This window comes from Bos javanicus, chromosome 19, assembly GCF_032452875.1.
Source record: "Bos javanicus breed banteng chromosome 19, ARS-OSU_banteng_1.0, whole genome shotgun sequence".
Lineage (NCBI taxonomy): Eukaryota > Metazoa > Chordata > Mammalia > Artiodactyla > Bovidae > Bos > Bos javanicus.
The window spans coordinates 25,248,134-25,260,623 of NC_083886.1; the positions used below are offsets into that span (position 1 = coordinate 25,248,134).

The 12,490-nt window shown below is 42.1% G+C and overlaps 1 protein-coding gene across 1 annotated transcript; it reads right to left on the reverse strand.

Moving 5' to 3' along the window:
* Nucleotides 1–6,559: 6,559 nt before the first annotated feature.
* Nucleotides 6,560–7,676, reverse strand: LOC133231579 (olfactory receptor 1A1-like). The gene has a single exon (XM_061389942.1). The coding sequence runs from the start codon at nt 7,565–7,567 to the stop codon at nt 6,638–6,640; it is 930 nt and encodes a 309-aa protein (XP_061245926.1). The 5' UTR covers nt 7,568–7,676; the 3' UTR covers nt 6,560–6,637.
* Between the last annotated feature and the right edge of the window lie 4,814 nt (nt 7,677–12,490).

A 12,490-nucleotide genomic window follows, 5' to 3' on the forward strand; every position in this document is an offset into this window, starting at 1 on the left:
ATAATGAAAGAATATAAGACTGCACCAGAAAAGAAGCGGTTGGTATAATCAACACAGGAACCAAAGAAACAGGGAACGAGAGCAGAGAGATTCCTGAGCACAGGGACTGATGATAGAGATCCTTAGTGGTGGATGTCAGTGTCATCATGGGGAGAAATGATTTCTGCAGAAACCCTAGAGAAAGAGGTATGGAGAGGAGCCAGGGATGGGAAAAAGGGGGCAGGCAGGGATCAGCGTGAAGCTACAGGCAGAGTAAGAGCCTCGAGTTCCCTGGAATTAAGCCAGAGTCCCAGGAAATGCTGCCTGCTAAAATCCGGTTTCATGGAAGATGTTTAGACTCTGTGATATCTGTGGCATGAGTGTGGTGATGCTGAGGACAGAAGAAGCCAAATGCTTCCCCTTGTTGTATGACGCAGGAAACATACCAAAAGGCATCCTCCGAGTGCTCTGAGACTCCCCGATAGGCCAGTGCATCAATGCTTTGACAATGAAATAACATAATTTCCTGGAGGAGCTTCTTAGCATGCACCATTGAATGTTGTGGTGAAAGGACTGCCGTCCTTAGCTCTTTTCTAAAATAATGCACTTGTGTGATGGCTGGTATGTGCACTCACAAACAGTATTACTTTAGAAAGTGGACAGTTCAAGACTGAGACAACCAGGTCAGAGCTACTCCATCTCATCCTGTTTTTTTTTAGAGAAAGCCCAAGGAGAAGTTTTATCAGAAGAGAAGCATGTTCTCCCTGTCTGTGTGTGTGTGTGTCTCTTTCTCACACACACACCCATCAAATCGTGAGAACTTTGGTTCTTGAGTCCTAGTTTTTCTACCATCTCTATTTGACTTTAGGTGATTCAGTTAATTATTTTTTCATCTGATAAAAGCATATAATAATTCTACTTACCTCTTGAGGGTTTTATGAGACTCAAAGGAGATAATACATGTAGTGCAGTTGCCGGTTATCTATCTCATGCTGTCACTGTGATAGTCATTTCTCCAATATCCAAAGCCCCTACCTGGGAAGTCAGCTCAGATAATGTTCAAAAAAGGTCCTGTTCTTGTGGCCTTCTGGCCTCTTCCACAGAAGGGAATTTTACAGCCACCTGTTCTAGCAGATTCCTCCTGGGGAGTAAGTGTGCTGGAGAAAGTACTGATAGTAGCTTGGCAGAGATGGTCATCTCTTCCTGTGGGAAAGGAGATAGGCCCAGGGTGGTTTGGAGAGAAGGACCCCAAGTTTCCTAATTGTGGAGCAGAAGGGGTGGGAAGAGATGTCCTGGATGGAGACTGGAGATGAAGATTCTAGCTTCCTCTGTAAGGAACCAAGGTGTTCACAGCAAGGAGAACATTTGGAATTATGCATCAGGTTTTAAAGTCTCCTGAAACATGATTCACTCAGACCTTCATTCCAACCAGTCAGAGTAATTGTGGAGACTCCTTGCGTGCTCCTACAGCTGTGCCCTAATGGGACACAGTGGTTCTCAGGAGTAATTGATCTCAGAGTTCTTCCCTAGAAAAAAAGGATGGGCAACATCTTCCCAGAGTATGTCTCCAGGGTCAAAGCCCTGGGTTGACCTATTCTGGCCTCTTTGTTGGAAAGTGGGCCCCTATTCTCTGCTTCAGCACAAAATGGAACCAGCCCTTGGGAGCTGTAAAGATTATGGTACAATTAAGCTCCTGTCTTACTTCCAGCCTACACAGAAATCTTTCTGGTGTTAAGTGTGAAACATAATATAGTTCTATTTCATCTTTATCTAGAACTCTATCTGAGAAAAGAGTAGAAATTTATATTTTCAAAAAACCTTCTTCCCATGTAGACTGGTGGTGGTGGTTTAGTCACTAAGTCGTGTCTGACTCTTTGTGACCCCATGGACTATAGCCCACCAGGCTCCTCTGTCCATGGGATTTTCCAGGCAAGCGTACTGGAATGGGTTGCCATTTCCTTCTCCAGGGGATCTTCCCCACCCAGGGATCAAACCTGGGTCTCCTGCATTGCAGATGGATTCTTTACCAACTGAGCCATCAAGGAAGCCCCCAAGGTAGTCTAGACACGCTTTAAATGGCTGCTTTTTCACTGTGTCCTGGGACAGGTGAGTCTGTGCTCAGGCTCCTCAGTAACATCCCTCCCTCCTGTAGGTTGTTGCATAGGGGTTGGGGTTCCTGTGGGTACCACGTCTCCATCTTTCCTACCCATTTCTTTCTTTTTAAAAGATTTCTTTATTCATTTTTTGGCTGTGCTGCATCTTCATTGCTGCTCACGGGTGTTCACTAGTTGTGGCGTGCAGGGGTTACTCTTTGTTGCAGTGCACAGGCTTCTCATTGCAGTGGCTTCTCTTGTTGCAGAGCACAGGCTCTAGGGTGCATGGGCTTCAGTAGTTGTGACACGTGGGCTCAGTAGTTGTGGCTCTCAGGCTCTAGAGTGTGTGCTCAGTGGCTGTGACACATGGGTTCAGTTGTCCCATGGCATGTGGAATCTTCCTGGGCCAGAGATGGAACCCTTGTCCCCTGCATTGGCAGGCAGATTCTTAACCACTGGACCACCAGGGAAGCTCCCCATTTCTTTATTTTTTAAGATTGTTTTTTGAAATGGACCATTTAAAAAGTCTCTGTTGAATTTCCTATAGTATTTCTTCTGTTCTATGCCTTTTTTTTTTTTTTTTGGTTGTGAGCCATGTGGGATTTAGCTCCCTGAGCAGGGATGGAACCCAAACTCCCTGCATTGGAAGGTGAACTCCTAACTACTGGACTGCCAGGGAAGCCCCTTTCCTACCCATTGCTGGGTGGTCCGTCTGTGTGTAAAAGCCACTCAGTCAACCCTCAGCTCTTTGGAAGGAATTGCTGTGTTTGTGTTAATAGGTATAGATTTGGTGTGTCTGTGCGTGATGCCATCTTGGTCCCCTTCTCTTATACTAACGCATATATATGGAATTTAGAAAGATGGTAACAATAACCCTGTATACGAGACAGCAAAAGAGACACTGATGTATAGAACAGTCTTTTGGACTCTGGGAGAGGGAGAGGGTGGGATGATTTGGGAGAATGGCATTGAAATATGTATAATATCATATATGAAACGAGTTGCCAGTCCACGTTCGATGCACGATACTGGATGCTTGGGGCTGGTGCAATGGGATGACCCAGAGGGAAGGTATGGGGAGGGAGGAGGGAGGAGGGTTCAGGATGGGGAACACATGTATACTTGTGGTGGATGCATTTCGATATATGGCAAAACCAATACAATATTGTAAAGTTAAAAAATAAAATTAAATTTAAAAAAATTAAAAACAAAAACCCGTGATTTTAGAGAAAAAATAATTCCTCTGCTTTTATTTTTTTACCCCAGCCCATGGCCCAGTGTCACACTCCTGAACAATTTACACGACTTCCTGGGAAACCAGAGATGTAAATGAATGTGACAGCTGTGGTTCACGTTACTAGCATTCTCTCCTTGTGGATTTCCTTGGCATCCTCTTTGTGACACCAGATATATTTAGATGGACTGAACGATGTTGTAAGGATAGACACTGAGACTAGAAGAATCACTTCACTGCTTTAAAGCTGGTAACTTCTATGAGCGCCCATATTTCCCAGTTCTGTCCTATCGTTCCATTAGCGCTGTGTCCGCAGTGCCCTCTCTAATTGTAAAAATTCTAGCCGTCTTCTGCCAGTGCACACATTCTGACTTGCTTATATATCTATCCTTATTATTTTATGTCTCCTCTGTGGGTCAGCTTAGCCAGGGGAATGTGCTGGTCATGAGGAAAACTGAATTTGAATCCTCATCTGCCTGTTGTTTGTTGTTTGGTTGCTAAGTCGTGACTCTTTGCGAGTCTGTAGACTGTAGCCCGCCAGGCTCCTCTGTCCAGGGGATTTCTCAGGCAAGAATACTGGAGTGGGTTGTCATTTTCTCCCCTGAGGAATCTTCCTGACCCACGTATGGAACCTAGGTCTCCTGCATTGCAGGCAGATTCTTTACCATTGAGCCACCCTCCTCTTGAAACACATTAATGAAGTCATTTCACCTTTTGGAGGTTTGGTGTTCCTGTCTGTATAAGAGGGCTACAATTTTGTGCTGCAGGGCTATTTGAAAATGTAAAGAGACAATAATGTATGTGATATAGTAAGAGAACTTACACACACATGTATTGGGTTGGCCAAAAATTTCATTCAGGTTTTTCTATAAGATCTTAATCAAGAACTTTTAAAAAGTAATTTTTATAGGAGTAGAGTTGTCCACAATGTTGTGTGAGTTTCCATGGTAAAGCAAAGTGAATCAGCCATACATATACATACATGCCCTTCCTTTTGGGCTTTCTTCCCTTTCAGGTCACCACAGTGAGTTAAGCAGAGTTCCCTGCGCTATACACTATGTTCTCATTAGTTACCTATGTTGGTATCAATAATGTATGTGTGTCAGCTGATTTTTTTGCCAACCCAATATATTTGATCTTTAAAGAAAGATCTACTTTTTCTGAAACTATATGGCGCATTTGGAGCTTCTTTTGTTGCACTCATCACTGTTTTCCTTGTGTTGGCTATTGTTTCATCTTTTTTCTAAAACAAGCATTTGCAGGCCCACTCAATGTTATTATGACAACACAATAAAAATACACTGTGAGGTGTGGTTTGATGAATAGAAAATTGAGAGACACATAGCTTGACTCATAGGAACATCAAGTCAAACTTGTACAAATTTCTTTTTCCTCCAACCAGAATCCTCATTCTCCATTATGCCCCCCTTTTCTTGAAATTTAGTCATTCTACAGAGGCTCTTAGATAATTTTATCTGTTCCCAAACTTTACTTATCAGTGCCACTCTGATTCATGCTCTGTTAATTTTGCTGCAAAGCTTCGTATCTTCATTGTATGATTTATTGAACATTTCCCTGAGTGTGTTCCTCAGGAACCTTTAAAGTCTGCCCAAAATAAACCTGGTTTTCTTAAAATTATTCTCTTATTCATTATTTTCAATAAAAGCATCATTTTCTAGGGGCTTCCCAGGTGACTCAGTGGTAAAGAATCTGCCTGCAATTGAGGAGACACATTGGGTCAGGAAGATCCCCTGGAGGAGGACATGGCAACTCACTCCAGTATTCTTGCCTGGAGAGCCCCACGGACAGAGGAGCCTGGTGTCTACAATCCATGGGATCCCAAAGAGTTGGACACGACTGAAACGACTTAGCACACACTCATGAGGATTCAGAGCCCCAGGAATGAACATTTGCGTCACCTCCGCAGGTGAGGACCAAGAAAAAGCAGCTTGGCAGCTCCTTTCAGAGATGTGAGCTTCAGGCATGTGGTCATCCCTCTACTGAACTCCTAGATTCTGGTAACACCACCTATCCCTTTCCTTTCCCACAGTTCTAGTGAAAACAGCTTCTTTTTGCAGTTAGTAACTTTTGGATTATATCAGTATTCATCTTTTATCTTGTTTTAGTCACTTTCAGAATGCATCTATGTATCTAATTCCTTGTGTTAAGTCTTTATAATTTCTGCTTCCTGAATGGTTCCAAAATTAATTTATAACATGCCCAGTATAGGATAGATGGTAAATAATGTCAAATCTGTTCATGTCTAATCATTATCAGATTACATTTATTCACTTACATTCATCCATTCTACCTTCACAAATAATTATTGATTGCAATGACCAACATTTGTAGAAATAGAGCAAAGTGTTGAGACAACTCTTGTCCTCAAGGTTTTCAAGCAAAGTAGGGGTGATATAACCTAATAATTCTCCAAACTGATGTTTAAATAATAACTTGTAGACTCCAAAGCATGAAATACTGCGATGCTGCTGCTGCTGCTAAGTCGCTTCAGTCATGTCCGACTCTGTGCGACCCCGTAGACAGCAGCCCACCAGGCTCCCTCGTCCCTGGGATTCTCCAGGAAAGAACACTGGAGTGGGTTGCCATTTCCTTCTCCAGTGCAGGAAAGTGAAAAGTGAAAGTGAAGTCGCTCAGTCGTGTCCGACTCTTATCGATCCCGCAGACTGCAGCCCACCAGGCTCCTCCATCCATGGGATTTTCCAGGCAAGAGTACTGGAGTGGGGTGCCATTGCCTTCTCCGAAATACTGCGATACTTACCTCCTAAGACAGAGACAAGGCAGACTTTTTCTATTTATATTATGTACACCTTAAGCCATGATTGAGACATTCTCAAGGCTTCCTAGGTGGCTCAGTGGTAAGGAATCCACCTGCCACGCAAGAGATGCAGGTTCAATCTCTGGGTCAGGAAGATCCCCTAGAGAAGGAAATGGCAACTCACTCCCATATGCTTGCCTGGGAAATCTCATGGACAGAGGAGCCTGGAGGGCTGTGGTCCATGGGTTCCCAAAAGAGTTAGATAGGACTTAGCAATTAAAACAACAACAACAGACATTCTCAACTTTACTCTGCCAGTCAGTAGCCTCATTGGAACAGGATCTAATAACCTTCCTGCCACTCTGCCAAAAGGAGCAATAACATGTATAAATGGATAACAGGATGTCTCATCAGACCGTTACCAGATTTCTGAGAAAAGAAATTTAAGGTCTGTACAGAATAAGGTGGCTTCTTGGAGGCGGAGACTCTTAAGTCTGACTTTTCAAGTATAATTTTAATTGGTTTAGTGCAGTCTCTAACATTATCTCACATTGGTTATGAGAAGATTCTCCTGCTGAAGAGTTTCCTCAGGGCAGCCTTCATGTCCCGATTCCTCAGACTGTAGATGAAAGGATTTAGCATTGGAGTCACTGCGATGTACATCACAGTTATCACAGCGTCCTTTAGGCTGTAACTAGTCAGAGGGCGGAAGTACATGCCCATGACTGTCCCATAATACAGAGAAACAACGGTGAGGTGGGAGCCACAGGTGGAGAAGGCTTTGAGCACACCTTTGGTGGATGGAACCCGTAAGACTGTGGAAAAGACCCGAACATAAGAGATGATGATGCATAGTAATGGCACGGAGAAAACACCAACCCCCAGGTACATCATCTTCACATTAAAGTGGATGTCAGAACAGGACAGCTTGAGCAAAGAGGCAATGTCACAGTAGAAGTTGGCCACTTCCTGATTTCCACAGAAGGACAGGCTAGCTGTGAGCAGAGTGTGTGGGAAGGCATTGACATTTCCAATCACCCAAGACCCAATGACTAGCAGGACACAAGTCTGTGGGCTCATGATTGTTGTGTAGTGAAGTGGGCGAGTGATGGCCACAGCTCGATCATAGGCCATAGCAGCCAGGATATAACTATCTGTGTTACCCAGAGCTAACATGAAACACATCTGTGTTAGGCATCCTCCAAAGGAGATGGCTTTGGTGCCCAGGAGATGGTTGGCCAATGCCTTAGGGATAGTCACAGAGGAGAAGAAGATGTCAACGAAGGAGAGGCTGGCAAGGAGAAAATACATGGGGTTGTGGAGGCGAACATCGAAGCGAATGGCCAAGATGATGAGCAGGTTTCCAATCAGTGTGATGGGGTAAATGAACAGAAAGAGGATGAAGAAGACATCTTCCTCTTCCTGCTGACCGCTAACTCCCAGGAGGATGAAATCGAGGGTAGAGGACTGGTTGTCTTCTCTCATGGATCCTTCAACAGGAGAGGGGAGAGGAATCCAGAATTAATAGTGAAATTCTGTGTATAATGTTCTTTTTAAACCACTACTTTTGACTCCTGTAGTTGCTGTGTCAATACCTGGGTTTACCAAATCCAGAGATAGGTAGTGCATTGCAGGGAAAACATCCCTGTTGGTCTGTGGGGCTAGCTGACAATTAGCCCTGGACACTCATTCTAAGAAGTAAGTCATCTATGAAGTGCCCATCCTCCCCAGTCCCAGCACCATATCCAAACACCTAGGGTTTAATTATTTAACAGGCAATTAAGTTCATATTTGATGTGCTAGAAACTTTGTTAGTTCTTGAGGCAAAAGCATAAATATGGGAAAAGCACAACTTATCCACTTTTATTCATATATGGCAAAGTCTGCTTCAAGGACTTTAGAACTTAATGGAGAAGCCGGAACCCTACGCTAATCTTATCACAGATGAAAAGCAAAGGATAATATTTTGGAGTCTTTGAGAAAGCATTCCAGTGCAAGGATGGCTAGTACAAGAAGAACCCTGAACAATTGGAAAGTGGTCCACTGACTAAACTGAGAATGAGCCCCAGAGTCTAGAACATCACAGCTGCCTACACGGGCAGCAGAACATTGCAGAGCATAAAGACCATCTGGGTTAGGTCACAGCAAAGTGAAATCAGCGAATTTACTTCTTGGGCATCTCATTTTTAAAGTAAACATTCACATTTGATATATTTCTTCTATATTCCAAACTCTTAAATATATGTGATCATCATGTTTTTCTCTTTGACCTTCCTTATCTTTTTTTTTATTATTATCTCCTTTGGTGACTCATCCAATTTCATGGTGACTTTCAACTACTACTTAGTAGAAATGGATAGAAAGAACAAAGTAGATAGAATTCAGAGTTGTTTTCAAGGAAAATTCAAGAGAAACTCTAGATATACTAAAAGATTTAGGCAAGGTAGTTAATAATAATCAATATTAAAATACTGATATTGTCTTATGTTTCTGTTGTTATTCAGTCATGTCCCATCCTTTGCGATCCTGTGGACTGTAGCCTGCCAGGCTCCTTCATCCATGGAATTCTCCAGGCAAGAATACTGGAGTGGGTTGCCATTTCCTTCTCCAGGGGACCTTCCAGACCCAGGGACTGCTAAGTCTATTCCCCTAAGCAGCACTTCCCAAGCCATTTGTCTTATACATTCAAAATTATAATTTTTAAAAATTATTCCCATTCATGGTACAAGAGAAATTTTAAGAAATAGAGAAATAATTCTTTAAAAAAGAGGAGGTCCAGACTGGCTGTGAAAAGCTACAAAACTTTTCCAAACAAGAAGAAACAAATAATAAAAAAAATAGGGAGATAAATATTAACAGAAGTGTCAGTGTTGTATTATTGAAATGTCAGTTTACCTCTAATTAATTTATGAGTTCGTCACAGTCCCAATCAAAATACCATAGGTTTCTTTAAAAGATGATATTTACTAAACTGATCCAAAAATTCATGTAGTCTGAGAATAAAGAGCCAAGGGAACTAAGAGAGTTTGAGGCATGAGAATAAGAAAGAAACTGACCTGTCAGTTATCAAAATGATTTACTCTGGTAATTCAGACAGTGGAGTGGAACTGGCGTAGGAATAGACAAACAGGTCTATGTAATATGTTAGAGAGTTAGAAACAGATCCAACACTTATTAGAAATCGATACTAAACATAGTTGGTTTAGTACTAGGCAGGGAAAGGATAGACTGTACATTTGGTAAAGAGTGCTGGGACAGCTGGACATCTATAAGACATGTATGCACTGCTGTATTTAAAATGGATAACCAACAAGGACTTACTGTATAGCACAGGGAACTCTGCAATGTTATGTAACAACCTAAATGGGAAAAGAATTTGAAAAGAATAGATAAATATGTCTATGTATAACTGAATCACTTTGCTGTACATCTGAAACTAACACAATATTGTCAGTCACCTATGAAAGTGAAAGTCACTCAGTCGTGTCCAACTCTTTGTGACCCCATGGAATAGTCCATGGAGTTCCCCAGGCCAGAATACTGGAGTGGGTACCTATTCGTTTCTCCAGGGGATCTTCCCAACCCAGGGATTGAACCCAGGTCTCCTGCTTTTGCAGAATTCTTTACCAGCTGAGCCACCAAAGAAGCCCAGAATCAAGTATACTACAACATAAAAAAGTTGTTTCCTGAAAAAAGAAAATACAGAAAAATAATTTGTAAAGGATTAGTTCAAGAAAGCAAAGTTCAGAAAATTTAGAGAGAGATTATGTTTATGAAATCAGGCTTCCTCCACACTATTTCTCCTTGTGCTGGCTGGATGGAAATGTCCAAGAGGTGGATGGGACGATGGAATCAATGGGACATGGGACATGGTGGAGTGAGCCTGTGTCCCTAGGAGAACCATCATCCACCAAGGACACCCACTGAGACTGTTACATAAGGAAAAAAACTTTATACTGTTTAAACCATTGCATTTGTCATGTATTTGTTACCGTAGTCCGGAATATCCCAAGTAATTCACTAATTTTTACAAAAGGACTTCTAATCAATGACTGCTTCAATCTGTAATAAATTTTTGCTCCTATTCTGAATGTCTCTTATAGTACACATCAAGTTTATAGTACACCCATAGGCACAGGGAATGCAGATAAAATTATCTTTCCCCCGAATAGGATTTGCTTTTTCATCTCTGCACCTAAGTGAATTTGATTTTCTCTCTTGAATGCCTTTCCCTATATTCACATGGAATTGTAATATCTCACAGTTGAGAGGGTTAGTAAAACTGGAAGGTTCAGAGACTACAGTTAGCTTATATGGCAAAGAAGGGTAGTGCTTAGAGTTGAGGCTCTTGGCAACATGGCAGACTTAGCCAATGTCAGCAGGTCCCATTCCAATGAAAACACATAGAAATTATAAATAAGTTTAATAAGTAATTAGTGGTGTTTGAGGTGGGCCATGGGCTTCCTCGATGGCTAAGTGGTAAAGTATCTACCTGCAATGCAGGAGATGAAGGAGATTCAGTTTCGATCCCTGGTCAGGAAGATCCCCAGGAAGAGGGCAACCCACTCCAGTATTCTTGCCTGGAAAATCTCATGGACAGAACAGCCTGTTGGGCTATATAGAGTTGCAAAACGACAGAGCACACATGCACAATAAGTAATTAAGAATGCATACCCAAAGCTAAAAGAAAGACATGGGAACATGTAGCCATAAGAAACAGAACAAGAGTTGTAAGCAAAGCTGATGCTGTGATGGACCCTTGAGGTTTCAACCAGGAGTTAGGTCTGAAGGCTGGGATCTGGGGTGTTAATGATCCTTATACAAGATGTGGTCACAGACCTGCATGAAGCAGGAAATTTGATTTGAGTCTCTGTGTAAAACATTTAAGCATTGTCCTGTTGATGAAAAGAGGGCTGGGGAAAATAAATTGCCATATAAGACTTGCAAAGGAAAAAACAAAATGGATAGAATTCATTGAAAATGTGATTGCTTCCCAAGAAAATCCAAGAGTTTCTAGATAAAGTAACAGGTTTCAGCCTATGTGTGTGACGTATCAATATTATAAAATCAATAATGACAGTCTACCCAGACTTTTGCCGTTCTCCCCAAGCCCACCATGCTCCCTACATCATTACTTTCCCAGCAACACAGGTGCCAGGCTTCCCAGGTGGCTCAGTGGTAGAGAATCTGCCTGCCAGTGCAGGAGATGCAGGAGATGTGGGTTCCATCTCTGGGTCAGGAAGATCCCCTGGAGTAGGAAATGGCAACCCACTCCAATATTCTTGCCTGGGAAATCCCATGGACAGAGGAGGCTTCTGGGCTATAGTCCATAGAGTCACAGAGGTGTCGGACATGACTGAGTGGCTAAACAAAAACAATAAAACATAGGTGTCACATCCCTCTTCACTGAGAAACTTAAGCCCTTAAGGAAATATTCCCTCAGTATTTGCCCCAGAACATCATTTCCATACACATACTTCCATTCTGTTCTTTCTCTTCAAAAACTTAGAAGAAAAGTGTAAAATGCATCTGTATATTCACACCTTTATTCCCTTTGGCTTCTTTAGCTATATAACTCCACCATTCTTTTAGCTGTGGTATTTTCTTTCTCCAGTTTCTACCTTTATACCAGCTTTTTCCCATTGACTGGTAAATGTCATATCCTCTTTCGTCATTCAACAAATGTTCCTCGATCCTACAACTCTTTCTACCTACTATCCCATTTGAAACCTATGTTCTTCTTTTTTCAGGCAGGCTTCTTTATAGAGATATCTGCCTACTGGATTCAAAAGTATATTTTAACCGGCTTGTGATTGTGTCTGTCTCTTTAAATCACTCACTGTCTCCTTATCACCTAACAGATGAAGTCCAAGTTTAATTTCATGGAGAAAACTCAAGGACAAAGAATTCATACAATGGAAAAATACATTAGGCAGAAATGGATTATGTATCTCTTTTTTGACTGTTGTGGGTGATCGTTGCAGTGCCTGGGCCCTAGAGTGCACAGACTTAGTCGCCCCATGGCATGTGGTATCTTTGATCCCCAACCAGACATTGAACCCCTGCATTGGAAGGTGGATTCTTAACCTCTGGACCACCAGGGAAGTTCTAGATTATGTATCTTTAATAGGGGCACAAAAGGAAATAGTGGGAAAATCAGTCTGAAAGGAAGTTTAGATTCTTTATTGTCTAAGCCATCAGGATTCCAGGCAATTCAGTTCACCATTTTTCCATGTGATAAAATGACAATAATCTACTTGTTGGGACCAGCCCAACAACGAACTGACCCAAGGCAGCAGTGCTGCAGAAGAAGAAAGAAAAAGAAGACTCAGAAATAAAGTGGGGATCAGGGGGCTGATGCCATTCACAGGCAAAAGCCCAGATCCTGATTCTCGCATGCCTTTTATT